The 27,530-nt window shown below is 41.0% G+C and overlaps 3 protein-coding genes across 3 annotated transcripts in view; all 3 read left to right on the top strand.

Moving 5' to 3' along the window:
- senp3b (SUMO specific peptidase 3b) overlaps window positions 1-5,956 on the top strand; it is a 13,825-nt gene extending 7,869 nt beyond the window's left edge. Inside the window, exons 9-12 of the mRNA XM_010790983.1 lie at window positions 2,520-2,657; window positions 2,903-2,986; window positions 3,167-3,217; window positions 4,553-5,956. Of these exons, the coding sequence (XP_010789285.1) occupies window positions 2,520-2,657; window positions 2,903-2,986; window positions 3,167-3,217; window positions 4,553-4,663 (384 nt within the window). The 3' untranslated portion in view covers window positions 4,664-5,956. The remainder of the gene's footprint in view (window positions 1-2,519; window positions 2,658-2,902; window positions 2,987-3,166; window positions 3,218-4,552) is intronic.
- Window positions 5,957-6,883: 927 nt separating this feature from the next.
- On the top strand, window positions 6,884-13,095 carry LOC104962542 (eukaryotic initiation factor 4A-I-like). Its single transcript, XM_010790990.1, has 8 exons — window positions 6,884-6,945; window positions 8,325-8,367; window positions 8,500-8,632; window positions 8,970-9,109; window positions 9,790-9,958; window positions 10,386-10,495; window positions 10,888-11,000; window positions 11,145-13,095. The coding sequence occupies exons 1-8, from the start codon at window positions 6,923-6,925 to the stop codon at window positions 11,287-11,289; spliced, it is 876 nt and encodes a 291-aa protein (XP_010789292.1). The 5' UTR covers window positions 6,884-6,922; the 3' UTR covers window positions 11,290-13,095.
- A 9,368-nt stretch (window positions 13,096-22,463) lies between these two features.
- LOC104962535 (transcription factor Sox-19b-like) lies at window positions 22,464-27,196 on the top strand. Its single transcript, XM_010790982.1, has 2 exons — window positions 22,464-23,482; window positions 25,699-27,196. The coding sequence occupies exons 1-2, from the start codon at window positions 22,824-22,826 to the stop codon at window positions 25,955-25,957; spliced, it is 918 nt and encodes a 305-aa protein (XP_010789284.1). The 5' UTR covers window positions 22,464-22,823; the 3' UTR covers window positions 25,958-27,196.
- The last annotated feature ends 334 nt before the right edge of the window (window positions 27,197-27,530 follow it).

Below are 27,530 nucleotides of genomic sequence, written 5' to 3'. Positions count from 1 at the left end.
GACGGAGGAGACCGGGAACGCTGCTCCACGGCTCTCTTCAATATGCGTCCAGGGGCGTCGCCTGGACCTGAAAACATTCGGGGCTTAGCCACAGTGGCGGGCAGGCCGCGGCGCTTACAGTGGATTTTCTACTTCCAACACTCCCCCACTAGGGCTGCACGATATTGAAAAAAGATGACATTGCGATATTTTTTCCCTATTGATATATATTGCGTTTTTTTATAACTATTTACCGGAAAGGATTTTAGTCAGGACCGTAATGGATCTTAACTGGTTGTCATCATACCTAGTCATGATCCACATGTCATGATAATGCCATGTTGCTTACCTCAAAATAAGGGGTCATCTGTGTAATGAAGAAAAGGAAGACCTTTTTGTATCCAATCGTTCCAGATGGCAGATTTGCTTTTCTTTTTGGAGTAAATCTTCATTCTCGTCGGTATTTATCCTCCTGTGCCTCGCTAATTTTTTACCGGTGTTTTGATGGTCTGCAAACTAGCAGGGCGGGGCCTGCTGTGATCTGATCAAGAATGATTGTGATTGGTGGTTTGCTGTGCATGCAGAGCCTGCATGTCACTCACTCAATTACCCCTGACGCAAGTTTTCCTTTTGTAGTGAGCAGCAAAATAACTGTAACATGACGTGTTTGAGTTAATGTACCTACTTAATATGGCACGTCCTAAAAAAAAAATAGAAAAAAAAGAAAATTATTATTATAAAAAATTACTAAAATCGCACGTCCCTGCGATGTGAATATCGCGCATGCGCATATCACGGTTATCGCCATGACACGATGTATCGTTCAGTCCTACCCCACACGCACACACACAGTACACCTGCGACTGTTACAATTAAGGCTCGATAATCAGCTCATAGGCAGGGGTAAAGTGCTATTTTTTTATGAGTGGGGGGTAGCGGTACAGCCTCTTAGCTCCGGAATCCGGTTCATTTCGAGCACCAAAAAATTGTCCGGCTAGAGCAAAAGCACCACATACGTCACGCTTACGTCGAGGCGGGGCAGGGGCATGAACTCCTGAACAACAACAAAAAGCCGGCGTTTTATCCAGTTTGTACACAACGATGGAGAAACTTAACAAGCAGCAGTGGTCCACTGAAGAGACCAGCTACCTACTGGGAATCTGGCCTTCCGAAGAGGTACAGAGGAAGCTGAAGCACAATCGGCCATTGTTGTTGTTGTTGTTGTCGGTGTCAGCTGTGAGGGGTTTCCTCGCGGTTTGGCTTTATGAAGCAGGCACGCAAACGGTTACGTCATGACTCAAACAATGACGCAATGACGCAGCAACAGTCGGACTCTGGGCAGTGTGAAAAGAGCCGGAGCTAAACCGAAAAACCGGTTCTGAACCTGAAAAGCTCTAGCACGGAGCTTGAACCGGAGTTGCGTTGGTGTGAATGAGGTAACAGTCTGAGAGGAGAGGACTCTCCTCCAACTTGTTGTGGAACAAACAGCTCCTTAACCCATTTAAAGAGCTTCTCTACAACCAAGTGGAAGAGAGCTCTCTCCCGAGAGGCTCAAATAACCTCAGCTCAGTGAGGTTAAGGCACACCTTGATATGATCATTATAGTTGTTACTGACAGTGGAGACTAAATGAAAAACAGGTATAAAATACTATATGACAGTAACAAAAAAGTTGTTAAAAATGATTTGTAAAATATCCAAAAAGAAGAATCTGCTTACATTTCTGTTTCATATGGGTGTTGAGATGTATCCATAGATCTCCTAATGTTGCTCTCAAAGTGCACCAGGTTGATGGTTTTAACTTCAATATTAAAAAAAAAATCTTCCCGGGGGTTAGGTCCCCCCCACTTAAATCATGTTCACATGGATAGGAAACTAAATACATTTGCACACATCTTGTGTCCATATCTTTCTGTTTTGGTGGTCATGCTACAACCGTGCACATGCATGCATGCGCGAGTCATGTACATATATATATATATATGCATATCTGGATTAAGAGGTTGCTTTTTCTTTGCACAGCATGAAAGAAAGGCCAAATGAATGGGCTGTGATTTTAGTTTTTTTAAGCAGAGGTTGAGTTCAATCATTTGTACGACCCTCGGAGGATGTTGTAAAAATGTAAAGGAAAAAGGTTCCCCACCCCTGCTGTAAATAATAATAAAAACCCTTGATTTAAAACTTAACATCTCTGTCTCCTATTGATCTGAGTATATTATAAAGAATAGCCAGTTAATTGAAGCATTATAGCACAGGCCTTTGTCAGATGGTATATTACGCTGTTTTTTTCTGCTTCGAATAGTTCTCTCTTTTTTCACCATACCTGTGTTTGCATCACTGTAAGTTAAGCTAATATAAGCTATCAGTTTCACAAACATGCAGCAACACAGACACACAGGAGACCCTGAAATGACAACACGCTTATCGTACTGCCTCGATATTCTCAGTGGTTAACCATCTTTGTTCAAACGTTTCAAAGTATGGATATATTCCATTCACAGTAGTATTTACATCAGTTCTCCCTCCTCTCCTCCCTGTCAGGTTGACATCTTTCAGAAGGACCTGCTGCTGATCCCCATCCACCTGGAGGTCCATTGGTCTCTGGTCAGTGTGGACATTCCTCGCCGAGCCATCACTTACTTTGACTCTCAGCGGACTCTCAACAGACGCTGCCCAAAGGTAGGACCACTTAGCAAACCCAGGCGCCTAGTAGTAGATTATTCTGAAAAAATATATCTAAAAGCCATTGGAGACCCTCAATGCTTCTTTTACTGAAAATGTTTTCCATTTGAACTTTTCCACTGGTTAAATCAATCAATTCTATTTATAGTGGGCTCTCTTGTTATGGAAGGCAATAAAGACTTCCTTAATAAAACAAGTCTGTGACTAGAGTTTGTCTCAAGTCTTTCTGTTTTTGTTTACAGCACATTTTTAAGTATCTGCAAGCGGAGGCCATCAAAAAAGACCAGCAAGACTTTTTGACGGGATGGAAGGGCTTTTTCAAAATGGTGAGCTCTGTTTCTGATGAATTTTTCTCCTTTTTGACACGGCTTCAGGTTACTAGTTCCACAAAGCTCTTTCTGTGTGGGCTGAGCCGCTGCCAGCCACTCACACATTACCATGGCTTTGTTATGTACTTGAACTATTGTCCTGCGAGTTGCTCATGTTTTGTGGATTGTTTGTTTCAGAATGTGGGTCGTCAAAACAACGACAGCGACTGCGGTGCTTTTGTGCTACAGGTGAGTCTCATGTTATTGTCCATGTGCAGATTAATGGAAGACTATGCTGGGTAAAGCTCACATCCCCCATAGCAGGGCTGTCCAACTTATTTGCACCTTGATTAGTTAAGAATTACCATAAATAAATCACAGACTACAATTGTAGGCTAGTATAACGATTTAATTTGCAGTGTTATAATATTAGTCCTTCAATAAAAAAAGGCATACTTTTTAAATGTTTTCATTTAAATGTGTTTATCTTAAATGAAAACACATTAGTTCCAGCTAATCAGAAACTTGTTTATTGCCAAGTAAGTTTACACATACAAGGAATTAGCCTTGGTGTATGGTGCATACATAAACACAGTTTAAGATAAATTGTAAGTGTATTTTAACATTATATCAACATGAAATATAGATATACTAAAAACTACATACAATAAAATATGACAAAATACTCTATTTAATAAAATAAAAATATATGCAGTATCTGTATGAGAGGTGGAAAGCTGTGCAGATATTACAAGAGGTAGATTTGTATATAAGTGTGCTAAATATTCAAAGGGTTGTGCAGGACTGACAGTAATTCAATGAAATAAATAAAAACAAGATATTGTTCGCGTAGCCTGCTAATAATGACATTGTGAGGAAAAAATGCAAAGCGAATTTAAATGAACCAATTAATACAATTGCTGGGAATTTTGAGAGGCAAGCCATTTCAAATCAGTTGGAGCGTCACAAAGGTTCTTAGGGTGGGAATTCAGATTGCCCTAAAGGAAATGCATCAATCTGCTGCACTTTGAGAGAATAAAAAGATAAGCTTAAATCTATATTTATGTTTCAAGCATTTATTAACACTGTAATCTGCAACATTTTGGTAGATTAGATATGCAAATATTACCCACTGAACCCACCCTAATGCACTATATACACACATAGATACACAAGGCAAACACAGGCTCTATGAATCTGTATATTGTATTTGACATTTCATTTATTTTCTTGTGTTGATCTCTTATTGCGTCACGTTTCCTTGTATTTTGCATTGAGTTTAATCTTGCAGAGAAACTTGTTTTTGACTGCGTATAACAATCAACGCTTTAACATGATATGAAATCACAGCCACAATGCATGGGGAATAAAGGATGTGTTTAAAGACCGATCGGGTGGGTTTACATCTCCGAAGACCAACTGTCTTGGTCATTCATGGGATTTTTTTTTTAGACCGCATGTCCCACACCTACTACATGGAGCCTGTTGATCTTCACTGTAGGAACGCACACTTCTTACTTGTGTCGTTGCTACACGCTAATAACTTGCTATGTTTCTCCTCATGTGCCCCCCACCGTCCTACAGTACTGCAAGTGTCTGGCACTAGGGCAGCCGTTCAGCTTCGGCCAGCTGGATATGCCCAGGCTGAGGAGGCAAATGTACAAAGAACTCTGTCACTGCAAGCTCACCCTGTGACCCGCCGCCCGCCCGCCATCTCCACCTGCTCCTTTAACAAGATGGAGGGACAGTGATACGACAAGACCGAGGGCAAGGGGAGCAAACGATTGACTGGGAAAGAGAACAAAAACTATTTTTCTCAACATCCAGAGAAATGACTTCTTTCTTCTATTGTAGGTGGTGTCATTGTTTCACTTTTTGGCTCCCTTTGCTTCCCTCTCTCCCCACCCTTTGATAAATGTTTTAATTTCCGTGTCATGGTTATTCCTTTGTGGTTGACAGAGGCCAAGACTAGCTTCCGTTTTGGGAATGTGCTAATCTTCCATCCCATTGTAGACCACCGTTGTTTTATCGAGAAGATTTCAATGGCGTACAGTCCAGATATAAACGGTTGAAGTCCAACCTGACTACTACTTTCACTTTTGTGTGGAGGGCAGAACGAATTGAACCAGTCTGTGTAAGCTTGTGGTTAATTAGTACTTGTGGATGTACATGCCTTCCATCCATCCAGTCCATACAGTATGTTGTGTTCAAATCATTGACACCCAACATGAAACACACTCTACAGCCAATGGTATGTTGACAATTCTATCCATCTAGTCAGCACATAGCGTTTGTAATGCAGCGTAACATTTCCGATGTTTAGTTTAATTCAAGAGACAATGGAACTTGCTAATTGATGCTCCCATATTGATGTCCGAAAACAGCATATGAAGAGCTACTCTATTGCATTTTTTTTTTTTAAGGAAATCAGAATTGACATCCATGGAACAGCCCACATTTCAACCCATGTGCTGGAAAATTGCCCTGCCATCACTCAACCCTAAATAAAACATCTTTAATGTGGGAGACTGGATCCGCATCGTTGCCCATAGAAGCCAGAATGACATATTGGCCCTGAGAAAGGGGCATCTTTACATTGCATTTATATTTTTCTGTGTTTTATCTGTCAGTAAATGTGTTGATATGCTTATTGCTTTAAACAAATGGTGTTAAAAAGGAGGACTACTAATAGGTTATTTTCCAAGTAAATACAAAACTGATCCTCTGGTTAGTATTTCTTTGAAAGTTTGACAGCCATTTTGGTGAGGACCACGACAGCAACACAACAGATTCAGTATGTTCACAATGGAGTTACAGCACCCTCCTCTTTTTTTTATAACGAAAGAAAGATTTTGTTGATAGCGGTGTGTCTGTTTTTCTTTTTCTTTTGTTTTTCCAAACAGGAGATGATGCATCAGAGTTGAACGTTTTATATATCTTCTACAATGCATTATTGTTGCTAAAAATAAAGATATGCGGCAAAAATTGGACTGTGCATTTTATTAATGCTAATAAATAGGCGTCATAATCAAAATCCAGTACTATTGCAGTATGTTATAACATACAAGGAATTTCTTTATGGGCCAAAACATAAACAAAAACAAATGGTGGTATCAAATGAAGTCTATTACTCAAATTCTGTTCTTAAGATCACACTTATCATTCAGTACTCTGAACATGTAATCTTTATTATAACAAGCTACAATGAGCAAAGATATTATTTACATTTGTTTTTTATTTTGCCTATAATGTTGCTATGGACCCTTATATAAACAGTCCATGGTAAGGACAGTTTGAACTTAGTATTCCTGAAAGCCTGGTTCTTGTCATATTCACAATACATGCCAAACATGAATTGGCATTCATTATGCTATAAATTACAACTATAAACAACTGTATCAAGGGACTTATTCTATAAAATACTTATTTCAGACAGTACGAGTCATACGTCATAAGTCAAGCTTTTTTCCATGTTGTGTTAAATATGCTACACATGAGTACACTGACTCATCCAGACAGTTTCACACTTTGCATCATATCTCAGTGGTCATAAGATTTGTCAGTTATTTGTAAGGAAATATAGTTCAGATGATAACAAAAAATAATTCTACCCTAGGTACGGCCTTTTGTCTGCGTTGACGAATGGCTGGTCTAGGAATGGGGAACCTTAACTTTGTTCTACAGCGTATCGCGGGAGAAGCAGCTTGATTTGCCCCATACAGTTTTTCGTAACATATAAACACCGCCTCTCTGGCCTGCTAACGCAGAGAAAATCATGCGCCACTAAAGACGTTACGACCCGCCTACCCCTATGTGACGTAAAATTGAACCAATCAAAAGTGTCCGTGGGCGGGCTTATAGCTAAGTGACGGGGATCTGTTGCAATGAGAAGGCCCCTTTGTGTGTTGTCAACGTATATAACACATCTCTGCCGCAGTTTCTTTCTTTGGAATAATGTCGGCTGAATATGACAATAGGTAAGGAAACGATTTTATGGTTTTGTGTGCATTTCACAATTTAGAGTACGATTAATCTGTTAACGTAGGTGTGTTGGTCTTTCTTATCGACGACTATGTGGAATGTAGACGTTAAACGAAGCATCTTACGGTTTATTTGCTCGGCAACGGTTAGGCCTAACGATAGCCTGCCTCGGACTAACGTCACAGCTCTTCATATTTAATAAAACAATATGACGACTTGAGTTAAAACTCACTTATTTACGTTTATTTTACCCCCTAAATCGTTTCACGTTTATTAGGTGGTACTAATAATGGCTTTTGCTGTTGGTCCTGAACGTCGCTGAAGCAAATTAAATGGCAACCGGCGCCTTGCGTAGCACGTGAGTGCGTCTGGTCTAGGCCTCAATTTCTATTCCAGAAGCTTCCGTTTCCACTATCATGGTTACTAACACATTTTACATTAGTACGGTGTAATGAACGGCTTGTGTTAACATAGTGAACGTCTCTCATTGTTGCCGCAGCAAATGCAAAGAGATTTGTTCCGTTCATACGACGGGCGCACATGGCCGCCGCAGCGCTAATCGAGGGGATGCGCACAATGCCGGTAGCGTAGGCCGGTTAAACCGTTAGCATATGCTAACGAGGTGATATGCGTTAGCTTTGTGAAACAAATGAATTGTTTGTGGTCACACGCACATCAGAGGGGTTTCACTGGCTACGAGCTATTAAAAGGCCACATAAAGAGGCGCAGGGCCTGTTGGCAGTGGCTATTGCGGCCCTGGCGCTAGAGGTAGCCGAGCCTTTTATTCTTTACAATAGTACATTTGACATTGGAACCATTTTCTTCAAACAATCTTTAATTCTAGTTGGTTAAAGTCTAGAAATATGTCAGTTTTTTTTAAGCTACAATGCTATTCTGCGTGTTTAGGCCGCCATTCCTGTCGACTGGCTTCCGACTTTTTCAGCCCGACAGTAGAAACGACCATCTTGAGTGAATGCAGTAGAAATGGCGGACTGGAGAAAAGGCGTTTGTGTACAATCACGAGGATTCAGCCGAACATTGTGTTTTAGAGAAATAATCTATCGGCACAGAAAATAAATGTGTCGCAATTAGTCGGTTGAAGTGTGCGTGACCATGGAACACAATCGTCTGATTGACTGGAGAATCTGTATTGTGTAATCTGGTGGCGGAAAAGGGTGGAGACCATAATTGGATTTAAAAGGGAATTTTCTTTTAAAGCCATGTCTTAAACAATGCAGTCACATTTATAACATGACTCCACATTTTCTTTGATTGTTTGAATTGACAATATTTAATAAAAATAATTTTATGTTAAAATGTGTTAATGTTAACGATTCAAGTTTGCAAGGCTTAAACTTTATTTTCTCATTCACAGAGAGAATGGCCCGGAAGGCATGGAGCCCGATGGGGTCATCGAGGTGAGTGCACTAATAGGCCACTATAAGACTTTAACACGCTGAAACTACCATCTAGGTGCATGTACAAACCCTTTTTCATGTTCAGTACACTTGACTCCATGATTAATATTGTGTTTGTCTTATCCCTTCCAGAGCAACTGGACCGAGATCACGGACAGTTTCGATGAGATGGCTCTGCGTGAGGCTCTCCTCAGAGGAATCTATGCCTATGGTTTTGAGAAGCCCTCTGCTATCCAGCAGAGAGCCATTATGCCTTGTATCAAGGGTAAGTAAGGCTTTTTCTTTCCTTGGTCAACATTTTCAATGTTTCTTTCTTTTATAAACATTAGGCCTGTGTACTCTGACTTTCCAGTCTAGAAAAAATATTCCGGCTTCTTAGCGGTGTGTTTTTTTTGCCGGCTGTCAGTAATGTTAGACAGCCGTAGCGGATATTGTTCCATCATCTCATTCAAAAAAGGGAAATTCTTCACTTGTGCCAAAGTCTGTATAACTTTATATTTGCATCCATTAGTTTCTAACTAAAGGGTTTGTCTAAGTTAGTCATTTTAAAAGTTGTTTTTTAGTGTGTACACAACAGTGGTTTGATATATTTTTGTTTTAAGGTTACGATGTGATCGCTCAGGCCCAATCTGGCACTGGGAAGACTGCCACCTTTGCCATCTCCATCCTCCAGCAGATTGATGTGGAGCTGAAAGGCACTCAGGCTCTGGTCCTGGCTCCCACCAGGGAGCTGGCTCAGCAGGTAAGCTTGCACACAGTTACATTTAGCTAAAAAAAGCTCAAACGTAACACTTGGTGGCACCTACAAGCACTCAGAAGACCTGCTGTATAATGATGATAACCATGCGTGTCAGCTGACTCTGTTTCCTCATGCTGTATTGTAACTCAGGTTGGCGTTTTGTTGGCCTGAGTGCTCAATGCAGCAGGGATCCAGAGACATGATCTTACTTCACTTCTGAATACAGCAGCCATCACGCTCAAAAGAGTCATCAGCTAGTGTAAACAAATAGATATGCATGACTAAACTGCCATGAGGGTCCTAAAAGAAGGAACTAATAGCACTTGTACCTGAAGTCACTGAAGCTATGTGTTTTTGGTTTAAAATGAAATGCCCTGCTGTTACAGCACTAAGCACCAGATGCCAACTATAACAATTAATGACATTTACTTCATCGGGACCTTCTCAAAACATTGCACAATAATGTATACAGGATACATATTACAGTCATTATACATAGCCTTACCTGGAAAATAATCTGGGTTTTGGTCTTCAACCTAAATATCTTTGAATGTACTTCCGTGGCAAATATAAAACTAGTTTTACCTCCATCCAGCATACTGCCTATGACACCATTGTTGACATTTATTTAAATTTACTATTCATTTTATGGCCATTAAAATACTTTATTTCCCCTTATTTAGATCCAGAAGGTGGTTCTGGCCTTGGGCGACTACATGGGAGCCAGTTGCTACGCTTGTATCGGAGGGACCAACATTCGCAATGAAGTGCAGAAACTGCAAGCTGAAGCCCCTCACATTGTGGTGGGAACCCCCGGCCGCGTCTTCGACATGTTGAGTCGCAAAAACCTCTGTAAGTCATACAGGAAACAATTGTGTTAAGGTCCTGATCTGTCTTTATTTTACTGAAATTTTAGCATGTTGACACCTGTCCTTAGACGGTCAACTGCAGTCGCATATGCTTAAATTAATTAAAAGGTGGAAGATCAATTGGTTTTTATCAGAATTCCTGCTGTATAATGATGAAACCCATGCGTGTCAGCTGACTCTATTTCCTCCTGCTGTGCTGTGGCTCAGGTTGGCGTTTTGCTGGCCTAAGCCCTCGGCACAGCAGAGATTCAGAGACATGATCATACTTCACTTCTGAATACAGCTCCTGTTGTTTTTGACTAATCAAACCCATCCCGCATGTTTTCTTGCATCAGACCTGACACATTCAAATAATACCACATACAACGTGTTCATTCTGGTTTATTTATTTAATTTGCATTTCCTTGCAGCTGCCAAGTACATCAAAATGTTTGTTCTGGATGAGGCCGACGAGATGCTTAGTAGAGGGTTCAAGGACCAGATCTATGAGATTTTCCAGAAACTGGCAAGCAGCACACAGGTGAGAGCTTTGAATTTTTTCTGTAATTTACCAGAGACAGTGTCAGGTTTCCTTTAAAGTAGAGTTCTGTGCTGTCCAGGGTTCCCTCTCCTCCCATCTGCAGTGATGGAGTGGGACTGAATGTTCCTTGGTAGAGAAGCTTTCTGCCCTCCACTGTAGCTGGGCTCTAGTCCTTGACTCACAACTAATTGGCAGAATACACTCCCTACTTGTCTTTCAATGTTTAGATTGTATGTCTAATCATTTTGTACACCTAATTATTGAACACATGTGTTTACCTGGCAGTAGTTCAGTTAAAGCAATACTTTTTTAACCTCTACCAAAAGATGTGATTTGTATACAGTGTAAAGTTGGCCCTTGACCGCAGTCATGTCTACTCCTTTTGTCTATAGCTTGTAATTAATGTTCACTATGTTTCTCCTCAGGCCAGAGGTATTGATGTTCAGCAGGTGTCCCTAGTCATCAACTACGACCTGCCGACCAACAGGGAGAACTACATCCACAGGTGAGAAGGAACAAGCAGTGCTCATTAAATAACACCATAACATTGACATGGGTCTTTCAAATGCACTTTTTTTTACTGTTTAGATCAGCCCCATGCTCTTGTATTGTTTCAATTAAACTGATCTTATTATTATTTTCTATTCAGGATTGGTCGCGGTGGTCGTTTTGGCAGAAAGGGTGTAGCCATCAACATGGTGACTGAGGACGACAAGCGAACCCTGAGGGACATTGAGACATTCTACAACACCACCGTCGAGGAGATGCCCATGAATGTGGCCGACCTTATCTAGACTACTCCACGCGCCCTTTGCCACCCCCTCTCCACTTATTTTAGCAGTCAAACCTTGTTTCTTATACGATCTGAATTCTGAGAACTTCCTTTTGCTAAATTCCACAATGACTTTACCCTCTACATTCTAAGGAAAGGAAGAATGTGGCCATTATTCCTTCCTAACCTTTGAAAAAGTGATCGGTCGTTTTGGAAGGATGAATTACTGACCTGCCTCATCTGCTTGCCATAGTCCATTACCTAATATTGGCACCTCAATTCTTTTCTGCAGCTAGTTCCGCGTATAAACCTTAAAGCATTGAATAAAATATATTTTTGCAAACTGAGGACTAATCCAAATCAGTTTGTAACCGGGTCCCAGACATGCAAAAACATAACCGCGTTTCCAAAAGCACATTAAAACTCCTAACCAAGTTGCTGATCAAAAGTATTTTGGCTCTTGCTGTTAGAAAAATCTTAACATTAATAACAACCCGGCTCAATTGATAACATTCTGACAGTCATCGACACTTTTGGTAAATATGGCTGTGATTTGCACCTCGCACCGTCACCAGGTCTGCACTGCCTGGTGACGTTAGGTTAGGCTGCAGTTCAGTTTGGACTTAACACAAAAATGATCTTAATGGAATGGGAAGTGCTGCATTTGACCAGATCAGTATTTAAACAACCTTCGGTGTACTGAAAAGCGCCTTTTACTCGTATCCATGATCATGTTAAGAAAAGGTTTTGGGGCTAGAGTACACGGGGCATATTCAATAAAAAGACCTATATAGTAAAATCCAACATGATTGAGTGGTTTACCGTTTCGATCCTTTACTGCTGTTTCACATATATATTTTAATTGCTATTGTACAAACTGCTTGACTTGTAGTCATTTGGGCAAGTAGCATTCAGTTGAAGACTGGTGGCATCAGACGTTTGGAGGCAAAAACAACGGTGAGTGCTGTGGGGACTTTGCCTCTCGACCCTGACAAGCGCGTTCGATATTCATCTTTGAGTTATTGTTCATTTAGATTTTATTTTTTGACACTTGATTTTTTTTTGACGTTATTCTGATATGGTGGCGGAGTGTTTTTGTAACCTCCCTCGCCAAAATGTTTGGGGAGGGGTGCAGTCTGAGCTGATATGAAAGGACCAAACTACAGATGAAGTATATAGAGACCCCCCCCCCCCNNCCCCCCTAAGCGCTCATTAAAATGCCTGTCATCATGGGGTTTGGTGTGTAGGAGAACCGTCATGTTTTGAGGTGTGTAGTCAGTGCTATTTTTTAAAATGAATTTACGGAATTGTTAACCTTTTGAGACCGAACCGGTATCAAGTTTTCTACATTGGATTCTGTATAGTATTTATTTTAATGGTCTTTAAAAAAATAAAGGTTTCTCCTCTATCAGTGTAAACTGGCCTCTGCATTGTTGAATAGCATGAAAGCTGATATGGCCAAACCCTTTGTGGAAAGGCTAGTATTTAATGAATATACACTAAGATGACAGCCGAATCACTGGTTTTTAGAGCCCCGCCCACCTGTGCTGCGAAGCTGTCGCTGATTGGCTGCTGAGAGGTCTGGAGGTTTGGTCCCAACTTCCTGCGCTAAAACTGAGGTTTTAGTTTGATATGCTTTTTTCCTGCACAGTTAATATGCCAAATGTTGGCCTCAGGCACCGCGGAAATATTATTTATATCGTGAACTTTATTGCTCTACCATTATAAGCTGCATCGAACCAGTGTTTGCAGTAGTTTTCATCCTGGTATTTAAAACATTTTAGCATGTCAATACTGGTTGTCTTTCCGCAATAAACATTTAATTGTATATCAGTGTCTTATCCTTTTAGTCACGTGTATAAATAAAGTAAAACATTCCCTGTAACCTCACTGGGATCTGTACAGCTGTTCGACTGAAGTCACAACGACCTTCTAAAGTTTTATACGGTATACAAACTCAATCGATTTTATGCCCAATTGAACATTGATAACAGGGTATATATCTAAAAAATCTGTCCCAAAAACGTATTAAACTGATAAAAAGTTTTCCATAACGGGGAAATTTAACACAAATAACCCACCAGAAAAAATATGTTAATACCATAAAACTGGAGCCGTAATTTCGAGCCTTAATCACGAGAATAATTTAGTTTAAGAGGCGTGACGCATCCTTTTACTGATAACCGTGACCCCATTGTGCACACAACCATGGAATACTTTCCCAATATTGAAGCGTTAAAGTTTAAACCATAAGTACCAATGCGCTTCATTACATGAATGGCTGCATGTTTCCTTTTTCATATTCAAGATTTTCCTACAAGTGGCTATAACAGTATTTAAAACCGATAGTATTATAAAGAAAATGCTATCCTAGTCCTGAAAGCTGGACGAGAAAAATAAACATGGACTCTAGGTCTCAGGTGTAACAAACGTTTCCGCCACTAGAGGGAGACATTGCCCTCACATTACACTCAGATACACCGCATCACGTCCTGTGCGGAGAGCTCTTATCGGGCATAGATGCTGTGTGTGTCAGTGTTGAGGATCACACATGTAACATAGATATAATCCAACAAAATATATCATGTGATTATATTAACAAGGTATATTGGCTCAGGTGTCCATCTGTCACTGGTTAATACATCATTTGTATTAGACCCAGGAAAAAGTGGTTCAAATAAGCAAAGTTATTGTACATTATTTTATATATCATACATAGGAATCTGTGATTTTATAACATGCAATCTTCCCTTCTCATATGTGTGTATGCTTTGATAAGCACATACTATTTCTATTTTTGAAATTATGCATTGTATGCATAACCTGTTTAAAAACACATCACTTTTACATAACTAAGACTACAGAAGTGTTACAACATAGTTCTAGGGACAATGTTAATGGGGTATCTATATTTAAGGGGTCCTTTTTTGAATAAACATTTAAGAGGGCCACTTGTTCAATTTCCCAAATGACAGGATAAATTTCAATAGAACAGCGCTTGCATCTCCCTCATTACCACCACTGCAGTGCCCTTGAGCAATGGTTAATGTGCCGCAGTGGAGCTGCACAGTACACAGACTGTAGTTGTGCTGGGGCCCTCCAGGGTGTGAATGTGAGGGCCACCCACTCTGTCAAAGGCCTGACTGCTTTATGTCAGTCCCAGATGCACTCAGAATTCATGAATTTGTTTAAGTGGTTCAATGATTTATCTGTAGCCTTAGGCTGAGCGGTAGTTACAGTACAGCAGGGGGGTATTAGAGTATGCTGGAGAAAACTTGTCTAAAATATATATACATGTGTGTTAAGCCCAGGATCTCAGGAATGACATCCATATCAGACAATTCCCAGGTCAAAATCTACTGTCCTTCCTTTATTATAGTACATATAGTTGTCATGTTGCTGTTGCCTCACAGCAGGAAGTACTTCTTTGACTGAGTGGGTGTTGTCACTTTCACTCTGTATTTCCTTTGCAGTTCCTCGTTCCTAATTGTTACAAATTATAGGATTTGTGTGAAGGTGATCAGAAAAAATAAAGTAAGAGTAAAAATGCACTAATTTCCCTCCTCAAAGATATTTTATCTGGCCAGGCTGTGGAAGAAAACTCCAAACACTCAGCTCTGCCATGAATCGAGCAAGTCAGTAAGATGTTATAGAGAATAAACATAATTTCTGTCTTTTGCAATTTTTATGTATTGTGTTTTTATTTTAAAGAGAACTGAACACCAGCAGCAGGTTCAACAAAGTATCTTTTCAAACAAGACTATGTGAGTCTGGTAAAGTTTACAAATTATTTAACTTGGACCCTATTTTCCATGTTTTTGTGTCTAACTGACTTATGGTGAATATTTAAAGTTTTTCCAGTATTGAGTTCTGTAATATTTTATATATCTGGTCAACACCACAGCATTAATGCACATCGAATAAAAGTGATTACATTTATTACAGTGCCGTCACTTAACTGGAACACTTTTTATTTAATATTTAGCATTTTAAAGCCCAAAACATTTAGAAAATAAAGCCCATGTTGAAAAATACTGAAGTCACCAACTAAGTGTCATCTTTACACAGCTTGAAAGCACAACTCTATAGGATGTAGCACAACAGGACACAAGACACACACATTTGTCTTTTAATTGTCTTTAATTATATGTGACGCATTCCCTAGTCCAGAACGCTAACTGTCACAACGTGTCTAACCCCAACCTAAACATAAGTCTAACCTTAACCCTAAAACCAATGACTTACCTTTAAACAGTTCTGAAGTAGTGAGGACAGGCTTAATGTCATACACACACACACACACACACACACACACACACACACACACACACCACAGAGATGCACATACAAACATCCAGTCCTCTGTATGTATGCAGCATTGTCATGCACAGTTCTGAATATGCGTCCTGCATCAGCACGAATAATACTAATAAAAACTGCTCTCTCTCCAGCTGTCATTAACTTGTAGCTCCCCACACACACACACACACACACACACACACACACACACACACACACACACACACACACACACACACACACACACACAGTCCCAGGCAGGTTAACCCCTCCTAACCTCCCCGGTGTCCCAATACGACGTCCATGCAGCCTCAAAACATGTTACGTCTCTGCTTTTTTTTTTTTTGTCCCACACTCAGCCTAGGTGGCCCTTCTTGGCGAAGACACCCCCCGGTGCCCATCCCCCAACTGCCCAACACACGGGCGCACACACACACACGAACACGCACACTCCTGTTACCCACTCCACCCCCTGTTGGGTGCTGGATTGTGGGGTTGAGAGATGGTAGGGGGGAGGATTATGCGAGTGTGAGGCTCGTAAAGGGCCTGCCATGGTCTTTCTGTTGTGTGACGGATGGCTGGGAGGCTGAACAGGCCTGCTTTGCATGAGAAGAGAAGCCAGCAGAGGGGAGAATAGAGGTCTATTCAATGAGGCCTGTCACCCAAAACCACCCTCCTGCACTGAACCCTCACACCCCACCCCTTCATCATCCATCCCTTCATCCTTTCGTCCCTCCTCCTCCTCTCTTGTTCTCCCTTCGCCATCTTGGTCTCCCTTTTCTTCCTTCATTTTGTGGCTTTCATTTGCCCGTCTTCACTGCTTCTTTCTCACCCTATAATCGACACACCCCCACCCCCACTCTGCTGCCCTTCTTACTTCTTGATTTCATCCCACTTAATTTCTGCTCATTCAGATTTTCCCTCCTTTCCATCAAGCTGTTTTTACCTCACTGAGTTCCATAACATTTGGATCCTCTCATTACTTTGTGGGTATTGTGAATGAGAGGCTTTAATGGAAATGTCATGGTCAAAGCTCTTTAACGCTAAAAGAAGTCATGTGACTCGGTGCTCTGACATGCTTTAGTGAGTCCACATTTAAGTCAGCAGGAGATATTATGGCATAATTAGGTTAAAGCAGCATTCAATGATTTTTAGCCACTAGAGAGCCGAAAAAACTACAAAACAACACAGACGGATAAAAAGCCATGAGCCTGTCACGCTTTGTAAAGCTGATATGACTAATGTATTAAATTATACACATCAACCTTAACCTGCCATTTTCTCCTACCATGGATTAGCTAATTCATGAAATGCGTCTGAGCATCGGCATGCTAGAACCTGGTCAGAAAATCTAACATAGTGTGGTAAACTACATTTTCAGGGTGGACAATAGTGTTTTTTTTATTAATATTGTTACATACCAAAATGGCAAATCTAGCACGTGACTTCAGAAAGATATTGTGGTTGACCGTCGTCGTTAGTTTGCTGCATTTCTGTGCGTTTTGCGCCAAAAAACAGGAAAAGTGGGAAATGTTTTGTCTGGGAATACAGATTTAACAAGGCTTACACACGTAGCATTTATTGGTAAACAGGGCTATTGCGAGCTATAGCTACAAGCTAACATGCTGTTGATGCTTCCGAGTTGTTCTCATTAGCAGTTGCGGTTTTCTGTTTAATATTTCATTGAGTTGTTAATATATTATATAGATATAATCACATTTGGGGAGATATTACAGGATTATTTTGGCAGTTAATGGGTTCAGAAGTTCAGAACAGCCTGGAACCTACCCCAAATTTGTCCAATGGTCTATTGCTATGGGACCAGCATTAATGGTTTAATATAGGCTAGTTTGCTACGGGCTCTTTCACAGCTGTCATCACAGAACCCCTCATGATCAGACATGACTTCTGAAAAACTTTGTGGCAGACCGTCGTCGTTAGCTTGCTGCTTTTTTTTGTTTGCCATGCACGTTCTGTGCCAAAAAAGAGAACAACAACTAAAACGGGGAAAGTTGTGGCTAGGAAGACAGAATAAGCAAGGCTTATACAAGTTTCAGTGCCAGATAGAAATTTGAATGTATTTTATTGTTAGTTTAAAACAGGGATAGTGCGAGCTATAGCTACAAGCTAACATGCTGTTGACGCTTCCGAGTTAGCATTTCCTCATTGGCAGTTGTGGGTATCTGAACAATACTGCATTGCTTTTCCTTTCACACTTTCATTTGTAAATATATTTTAATCACATTTGGGGTGACATATCAGGATTATTTTGGCAGTTAATGGGTTCAGGGAATGCCTCCGCAACCCCAAATCTGTCCAATTGTCTATTGGCATGGTGCCAGCTTTAGTGGTTTAATATGTTTGCCACGGGCTCTTTCACAGCTGTGCTCACTGAGCTGAAGGAAGGCTCCAATCCCTGCATTATTGAATGAACACCAGAAGAAAACAGCGAGCTTAAGAATGGAACTTTTTGAATGATTTCCTCAGTGTGGTGGTGATGTGGATGAAGAGAGACAGTGCTAAAATATGTCTTCATTTCAGCTCTTTAAACTTTGACAAGCAAACAGATACACATTTTTTTTAAGTCACCTCTAAAGGGATGAACTGACCGCCATGTTGTGTCTTATGGGACACACAAGTGTAAAGGAAGTGTATGATGGGACAGAGGGAGCTGAACCTCTCAGAAGTTGACAGATAGATGAAGAAAAGTTGAGCGTGTGAGTCTTGGCGAGTTGTTTTTGAAAAGGGAAAGCCAGGGGAGGAGGGGGGGGGGGCAAGGTTTTGAAGGGATTCCACACAAGGTTGTCATGGAGATGGAAACGGGAGACTGGAACCTCACAATTCCCAATTAGTCACAAACACACAGTCACAAACACACACCTGCAGCGCACACACACACACACACACACACACACACACACACACACACACACACACATACACACACACACATCTGCGCAAAGCACTCTCCAACTAACTTTTAAAACTCACTCTTACACACACTTATGGTGGGATGTTGCAGACACACACCTTCACAAAAAATCAATTAAAAACACAAAAGTGAATGCATTTGTCAGCCAAGGGCTGGAAAGTCTCACCTGTCCTCATGGGAGTGTGTGTGGCAGTGATTCTCACCTGTATACTGCCTGGCAGGGTTTTAGTCACTATATACTTACTTTTTGGAATGTTGTATCCAACAGGTGCTTGATCTAGAGTGGTGTGTAATGGGGTTTTACTGAAGCCATGTAGCAGAAACATTTAACGGCCAAATAACTTGTTGGATAGCTGCTTGTGCTTCTCTGATGCAGTTAGATGTTTAAAAGTGATGACATTAAGAAAAGGCGATTCCTCTGCTTTAATTATGTCAGATCATAAAATGTATACAGGAAGTGGACGTAACCACTTAAACTTCACTCACTGGTTTGCGGTGTTTTATTCTGAAGTCTCAAACTTGACATTTTTGCCATCTCCATCTTTGTTTTTTGGAACCAGAAACAACATAAGAGGATGGAGCTAAGAATCACTGAACACTGAACAAGACTTTCTAGGCAGCCATGAATTGATCATGAAAAAAAGGGTTAAAACAGCCAGTGTCAATCACAAAATAGGCACACCCTAAATCATACTCTGCTTCATTGTCTAATTTACTCTGAACTGGATCATCATTTACTCAATGAACAACACCCTGTATTGCAGAAGACTTAAAATTACCAATTGAGATCATTAACACATCAGAAAATACTAAAGGAGAGTATAAATCAAATCAGAAGAAGGATCACTTTTTCATAGACTTTTATAGAATCAAACCTCTTTTTGCAACCAGTGAAATTGACCATTGCTGGACCTCAGAATTCATTGTTTTCAGGCACAATTACACACAATGTGACCGTCTTTAGCCCCAAATAACATCAACTCAATATAGATGTGTTTCATCAAACTTAACACAGCTCCCTTTGGATATACCAAAGGCATTATACATCTTTTTTTCACATATGAAGTAGTACTTCCCAAGACAATTGATGGAGTTGCCCTTTCGGGAAGCTGGAGAAGGAGTCATTCTTCTGCATTTCATGAAACAAAGCTGTTTCCACTGCAAACATGCTGCTCACCAGTTTCCTCTCTCGGCAGTAGTCCTTTATTCAGTTATGAGAGAAGTTCAAACTGGAGTTATCTGGATGTACTTCCACTTATTTTAAATATGCATATCCCTCTAAAAACCATAACAAAGCGAACTGAAAGAGTTACAGTTGGGAATACAATTAAAGCAGGACTATCTATCTAGTGTTGTGGAGGTGCTAACACTGTATTTTGTTCAATATCAATGTCAAATGTCTTTTTTTTTTTACATAAAGAAAGTTTAAATCTCGCTGTCAACACAATTGAAAGCTCAAAACAAGCAAGTAAGTGGATCTTTGAGATGAGATTATTTGGGTGAATAGATATGTTGATGTGTAATCACATGATCCCAGCTGATCTGGTGATGTCACCAACAATGCTGGTGTCCCCAAACTAATTAGCTGCATGGAGAGTTAGGACTCCTGAGTTAAATCCATCCATTTATAGTGACAGTGCTTTCACTGGGCAGATTCCATGCAAAAACACAGATGCAATGAGAAAAGATTATAACAAATAATTTGGGCACAGTGTGGGAAGAATGGGGAAGTAAACGGGGGCAACGGCTCATTTTGGCCATGCACAGAGGTGGGAAGTAACTAAGTAGATTTCCTCAAGAACTGTACTTAAGTACAATTTTGAGATACTTGTACTTTACTTGCGTATTTCCATTTTATGCTACTTTGTACTTCCATTCCACTACAATTCATAGGTAAAACATGTTATTTTACTACATTCATTTATTTAATACCTTTAGTTACTTTACAGATGTGGATGAATGATGTGAAATATAATCAAGTGTTAAATCAGACTTTAGTTCCACCTGGAGTAAATCCACAAGCTACCCTGCAGTATACAAAGTCATTCAAACTAGCTGCACCTTTACCAGCTTTGAGAACACTTTCATGATCAATCATTATAAAACATGTCATATCTATTATTCTGAAATGGACCAATCTGCACAATGACTACTTTTACTGTCGCTACTTTCACTATATTTTGATGATAATACTTTTCTACTTTTACTTGAGTAATATTTTTTTCAGGACTTTTACTGTAACAGAGTATTCATACACTCTGGGACTATTACTTTTACTCAAGTACAAGATCTGAGTACTTCTACTTCTACTCAAGTACAAGACCTGAGAAGTGTCAAAAAGTGAACAAAAAGCTTCTATATGTCACTTTATTTGCCAGGCTAAATGAAAGGATTTATCTACTTCCTCAGTGAAGCCAACTCTGGATGAAGTTGAGTAGAATCGGAGACAGCGCGGTCCTTGTAGTTTCCGAAAACACTGCTGCTAACAAAGACTCCAGAGGAGAGCAAAAGAAGAGGTCTACTTCGCCAAATCTACAAAGATCTTCCTCATTCTCCCGCAGCTCTAAAGTAATTCTCTGTGCCATTGTAGCTGAATCAATACCCGTGTATAGGGACATGTCTTCAGCACAATCGTCTGAAAAGAGGGTCAGGCTTCTCAAAAGCGTCGCTTTAAAGAAGACACAACAAGCATTTTATTTATTGTTAGCCTGGACTAATAATAATGATAAGGTTTTTGATTGAGTCGGACTAGTTTACCCTCTTAATGGCCAAGGGCTGTGTTGTGAAAATTAAGTTAAGACAGATGTAAATCAAAGTTGGGAGTGGAACAAAAGTTACAATTACCATTGGGAACTGAAGATCCAAGCCTATAACCAATAGATTAACAAACTGCCTTGAGTCATTATATCACTAACTTTTGCCTACTTTATTTGCCCTACATTGGTAGTGACCTTTTGGGTTACCACCCAGGCAAAGTAGACGAAGACCCAGACCCTTGTGGGGCCCACACGATGCAGATAAAGATGGTGAAGAGGGGTGCTGTGTCCTAGTAGTTGAACAACTTTGAAGCCTTGTGAAGTCTGGACATGATAATGAAGCTGCCATTTGTAGTCTGCAGTCCCCACTGTACCTGATGGGTACTTAAACAAAGTGGATACAAATACACTGCAGAATGGGAAGAAATTAAGTCCAACAGGGGGCCTGAAGGGACTATCATTCATTTAAATGCATGATGCTGCTGCAACACAAACAAGTACAAAGTACTATCTTATCTTATCTTTTTTTGCTTTCATAACATTTACAATTGCTGTTAATTCTAAAAACAGCCCATGAAAACAATTATATTGTTTAGCTAGCTAGACATTTGATTTGTACATTATGTATATTTGTTGATCTTTTTGGAAACTGCACTGATTTTGTTAATATAATATGACAAAAATGTCCCAAATTGGGATCAATAAAGTACTATCTTATCTTATCATCATCTTATATTCAAGATACATTTACTTTGACTTTTTTGTTTTGTCTTATTGTACTAAAAAAAGTGTATTTATATGGCTAATTGTCTCAGTGCATGAACATTATAAATACATGGTGAAAACAGACAGATTGTTGTGCCTTTTGGTTTAAGGTTTAAAACATGTTTAACGTGTGTGTGTGTGTGTGTGTGTGTGTGTGTGTGTGTGTGTGTGTGTGTGTGTGTGTGTGTGTGTTTAATGAACCCTACGCAGTGATTTTTTAACACTACCTTTGTGGACAACTTCGATTAAACACCCTTCGTTTTAAATGTGAATCAATTGATCAGGTGGTTAACAATAATTGAATAATAAGATAGGCCTTGTCTCCCTGGAATGGCCACCCCTTCGCCACCGTCATCAACAAGTGTTTTGCGCGTCCTCGAAACCCATTCAGTTGCAAATTCATGCGCGTACACGCTCTGAAGCTCCTCGCGTTCTTATTGGTCCATAGAGAGCTGCCTGAGCACGAGAGCGGGGCAACTTTGGGAGTGAGCAGCTGGAGAGTTCAGTGTGAGAGTTGGCCGTCTGACAACAAGTTGTTTTTCACAGCACTGAGGAGAGGCTTTTAAATCACCTTTGTGTATTTCAGTGACAAAGTAATGACTGCCACAGCCAGACTTATATCATTTAAGTGAACACTTCTCGTCCGTTGCAGTGTTTTGAATCCCGGGAAACGTCGTGAGTAATTAGTTGATTTGCATCACCCGGTGCCTCCGGTTAAACCAAGCCACAGGTCGCCAGGTGGACGGCGACGAAGGCTTTCAGCGTTTATCTCTCCTGTTACCCGTCTTAACTTCACTTTCCAACATGTACAGCATGATGGAACACGAGCTGAAGCCCACCGGCCAGCCGCCTTCTCACCAGACCTCTCAGGGCATGTCCCCGGTCACCGGCAACATGACTGGGGGCATGGGCATCAATGGCAACTCTCACCCGAGCTCCAAAACTGCGTGTCCCCCTGGAGTCGATCCCATGGATAAAGTGAAGCGGCCCATGAACGCCTTCATGGTCTGGTCCAGAGGACAGAGGCGCAAAATGGCCCAAGAAAACCCCAAAATGCACAACTCCGAGATCAGCAAGCGACTGGGGGCCGAGTGGAAGCTGCTGACGGACGCGGAGAAGCGGCCTTTCATCGACGAGGCCAAGCGGCTCCGGGCCGTCCACATGAAGGATTACCCCGACTACAAGTACAAACCACGCCGCAAGACGAAGCCCCTTCTGAAGAAGGACACGCAGGTGGGCAAGTACCCGCTGTCAGCAGGGAACCTGTTGGTGGCGGCTCAAGGCCAAGGTGGCAGTCCCAGGATGGACAGCTACGGCTGGGGCCCCACTGGGGGGTACGCCGGCATGCAGGGCGAGGCTCTCGGCTACACCCAGCAGCTGCACCGGTACGACCTGTCCGCCCTGCAGTACCCACCTGCGATGACGGCAGCACAGTCCTACATGAACGGAGCCAACTCTTACAGGTAAGCGTGTGTTCGGGTGTACAATAATAACTTTTGTAACTGACTTAAACATTTGGAAACTTTGTCGTTCCTCTTGACAGAGAACATATCCTAACTAAAGTGCGGACAACACGTAGCCTACTGACTTTAATTCAATTGTGATTTCAATCGATTTTATATTTAAATATGAAATTGTCTGAATTCGAGAAGCATGCGTAATTAAATAACCACCAAACAAGGTCTCCAACTGCGTGGTATAGCCACATCCACCTGCGTCACAATCTGGCGCGTTTAAATTATTAAAGAGTTCATCAAACGTACTAATTATTGAAGTACTGCTTACAAGGCATACATTAAATGATTGTATGTGATACCGACTCCCTAAAAATGCTTTAAAAAGATGGATAAATCTATTGTTAACTCTTTTGAATGACAATCAGTGGAGAGTTCACACAAGCACTACTTCAACTGGGAGCGCATGCGCAGAGACTATAGTAGTTTAATTTATGCTTTTTATTTTCCTTAAGGTTTTATCTTTTTATAGGTTGGTCCATGTAATTCAGCTCTTTAGTCACTTAGGCTACACTCCATTAAAAAATATATATATATATTTGTTCTGTTGTGACTAATTGACAGAAACATTCAAACATGTTCTTTGATTTAACTTTTTTTTTTTTTAACTATCTAAATGGTTAATAGATGTGAACCACAGAAAGAAGGAAGGGAGCTGCAAATAAACCTCCATTCTACAGAGTGCACCTGATGCGAGACATCACTTTAAAGTGAGACTTTAATCAGGTGGAAATGTTGCGATAAAGTACATTCAGTCCCATTGAGTCACAGGAACAACAGGCTTCAGTCTGGTGCCTACTTGTTATGCGTGTGACGCTTTGCTCTGGGCTGGGTCCTGCCTGGAATGTTGATCAGGATGACTTGACGGTAGGAAGGGCCTCTCTGTGTGTGGTCCCTTACCCACAATCCCCTATTCCTGCTAAACCATTGTCCCAGTTCCACTTCTGGGTCCCTGCCTCAGGTCTCATGTCCCCCTTCAGTACAAAGACTTTGAAAAATGTGAGGATAGATGATGTGGAAATGTACTCTAGTTTTTGATCATTTGGTCACTTTCTGACAGGTGACTCAACTGAAGCGTTAACAGCTTTGTTCTCCAGCAGGTGAATCTGTGAAAGCTGTTTTGGTTTGCCTTATCAGTTACTCATCTGTCAGCAGCTTTTAGTCATACGCCCAACTTGTCGATCCCTGTCCTTTCCTGTAAGAAATCACAAACATTATTTTGAAAGAGTTTTTAAAGTAAGAAATAAGTCTGAAACTCACAAGTCCTACCTTGTGAGGTCAAGGTAATTATTTAAACTCAGAGCCTAGTATCTTTAAACTATTTCACTATATAAGTTTCTCTTGCGGTAAGCTTATAAAACTAATTAGATGGGACATTGTGTAAAACAAGTCACCATTTTGTAGTTTCCTGTTGCTGTCTCTACAGTGATGCGTCAATGCACTTTACCATGACTTTTTTAAACCCTTTTTTTCTCTCCTATTGTACGTCTTGTTGTGCTTTTTTTGCGACTTGAGTTTAGAGTTAGAGTGAAGCTGACCAAAAATCTTGTTTTCTTCTTTCAACACATATGATGTCAGGTTTCCAGTTAATGAATCAAATTAATATAATTATTCATTGGCAGGTACTTTTCCCTGAGCAATTTAACCCTGATTTTGTGATGTCTTGATCCAGAGGCCTCGATGTATAATACTTTTTTGGTGCCCAGACTGTTAAAAGTGCACTGAAGTGCTTCCTCAACGTACAAAATAAACTGCTGATTCAATTAGGGTCGTTGGTGGGAGAAAAATCTGGTTTCACTTTAAATGCTGTGACATTCAGAATCCATTACCCTACAGAAGATGCAAATTAATGTTTTATTCTATTCACTGCAGAGAGTCTTTTCCCACAGTTAATTAGTTTTAATGTGGCTGATCTTGGAACAGCCCTTGTCTTTGGATTTGAATATTCTGTTTGTTTTAAAAGTTGTTGACACACATTTGAAATGAGTTTGTTACACAGTAAACACACTTTGATGAAAGGGAAGAGTCCTGATGCAGTGCATCCTAAACAAATTAAAACATGTTACAACAATTTGAACTTTTACATGTCACTATGTTCTGATTTCTCTTCTATTTATATTTTAAACTCTCTGTGTCTAACATGTGTCTTCTTCCCCCCCCCACAGCCCCATGTCCTACGGCAGCAGTCCCCAGCAGCCCAGTCCCGTCATGTCCATGGTGAAGGCAGAACAGGTGTCCCACTCTCCTCCGACTGGGGTACCCAACCACCACCGGGGCCCTCTGCAGGGGGACCTCAGGGACATGATCAGCATGTACATCCCCGGGCCGGGGGGGGATGGCAGTGACCCCACTGGAGCACAGAGGGGCTACACCAGCGTCCAGCAGCACTACCTCTCCGGAACCGTCCCACTGACACACATCTAGGACTGGAAGTGTGGAGTCAGGGGGGGAGCTGGGATGGGGGGGTGTGGGGGAGACTGAGTGGGAGGACCAGGAAAGCTCAAGATGCACAGCTGTCGGGACAGGAGATGGAGTCGGGCGTGGAAGACAAAGACACACGGCGTGAAGGGAAACTTTCTCCCTGCACTCAGTAGTCTACCAGATCCAGATGTGCCTGCAGTTACAGACGTAAAGTGACGACTACGTTTTTATTAATTGAAAAGCTGTTTTTCTACCTCTGTGGTGCCCCACCAGTAAAGATAAACCCCACCACCACACGTACAGAGCCCCCACCACCCTCCAGCAGAAGGACTGCAATGAAGACAGGGGCCACGTCTGTTTATTGTGTACATACTTCTGCCTTTTTCTGTCTTCTTTTTATATTTTTAGAACTTCTCCATAATAAGTCAAGACTCCAGTTAACCCCTCCCTAAACACTGGCACTCATGACCTCCAATCCCAGGGCCAGTCGGCGGTTCAGTCTTCCACTGTTGGACCACGGAGCCGCAGCACGGAGACAAACATCACGGCAACACAATCTCTCAGCTGGTGACAGACCAATCACCTTAGCTGAAGTGCCCGTTGAGTCTTTATTTGTTGTGATGTGAGCAGGGGTCGGTGGGGAAGTAAATGCACAACTGAAAGCTGTTTTTGAAATGAACACTGTTTGCCCTGGCTTTGGTTTAGTACTCTTGCTTTTTTTGTGCATTTTTTTATTTTTTTTTATCTGATGAAATCTTGTGGGATGCCTGGGAAAACACCTGTTGGACAATCAGCACTGCATCCACAGGAACCAGAACAGCTTCTGATCTGCGGTGTCTCTTCACAACGCAGAGCCAGGCTGCTTCTCAAGCCTACATTTCAGATCACTGGTTTACACTGGGGAGAGGGGTGATGCTGTTTCTGCTGCCTGTACGACCTTTATTTGCTATAATTTAGTTTTAGATTTGATCTTTTGATGTAAGTGTTCAGATGCGTTGTTTTGGCGCTCGCTGTTTTCATTGTCACTTTGCTCTAGGCAAGACTTTTATTGTTTTTAGGCTTTTCAGTAAGTGGATGAAATGTAATATGAAATGCTACATTTCAGTTGTTTTGTTCCCAATAGCAGATTACGACTCGTCTTCCACAAAGTGACCTAGATTGACAAAAGGCCTTTCGGGCCCCTTTTTCGACCTGTCAATTTGTTTGTGTTTTACTACCAGTAAAGAGAATGTATCAAAGCAGGATTCAGATCTCCAGCGAATCTGTTCTAAACTTTTCCAGATAACTTTACCTGTGTTATTCTATCATTCTTTAAAATAAGTGCTTTTAATCCTGGTTCTTTGAATCCGACTGCTGTTATTGTCTAGCCTGCTGTCTGGTTACTAGTGCTGCTATGGACCTAAAGGGAACTTTATATTCAACTTCAAACACTGTGAATATTGAATGTGGTAGATTATTCCGACAGTTAACTTTGAAGCATTCCATTACTAACTCAACATGCACTGGAAACAGATGCCTTACTTATTTTTGAAAAAGGGAGAGCAATTCTATTAAAGTAATGCGTGAATGTTTACAT

This window comes from Notothenia coriiceps, unplaced genomic scaffold (assembly GCF_000735185.1).
Source record: "Notothenia coriiceps isolate Sejong01 unplaced genomic scaffold, NC01 NC01_scaffold00034935, whole genome shotgun sequence".
NCBI lineage: Eukaryota > Metazoa > Chordata > Actinopteri > Perciformes > Nototheniidae > Notothenia > Notothenia coriiceps.
This window is presented reverse-complemented; position numbering and strand designations above follow the sequence as displayed.

Coding starts and splice junctions, on each gene's coding strand:
- LOC104962542 (XM_010790990.1), top strand. CDS start 6,923: ATGTCGGCTGAATATGACAATAG. Junction 6,946..8,324: donor TCGGCTGAATATGACAATAG/GTAAGGAAACGA, acceptor TCTCATTCACAG/AGAGAATGGCCCGGAAGGCA. Junction 11,001..11,144: donor AGGGAGAACTACATCCACAG/GTGAGAAGGAAC, acceptor TTTTCTATTCAG/GATTGGTCGCGGTGGTCGTT.
- LOC104962535 (XM_010790982.1), top strand. CDS start 22,824: ATGTACAGCATGATGGAACACGAGCTGAAGCCCACCGGCCAGCCGCCT. Junction 23,483..25,698: donor AACGGAGCCAACTCTTACAG/GTAAGCGTGTGT, acceptor CCCCCCCCACAG/CCCCATGTCCTACGGCAGCA.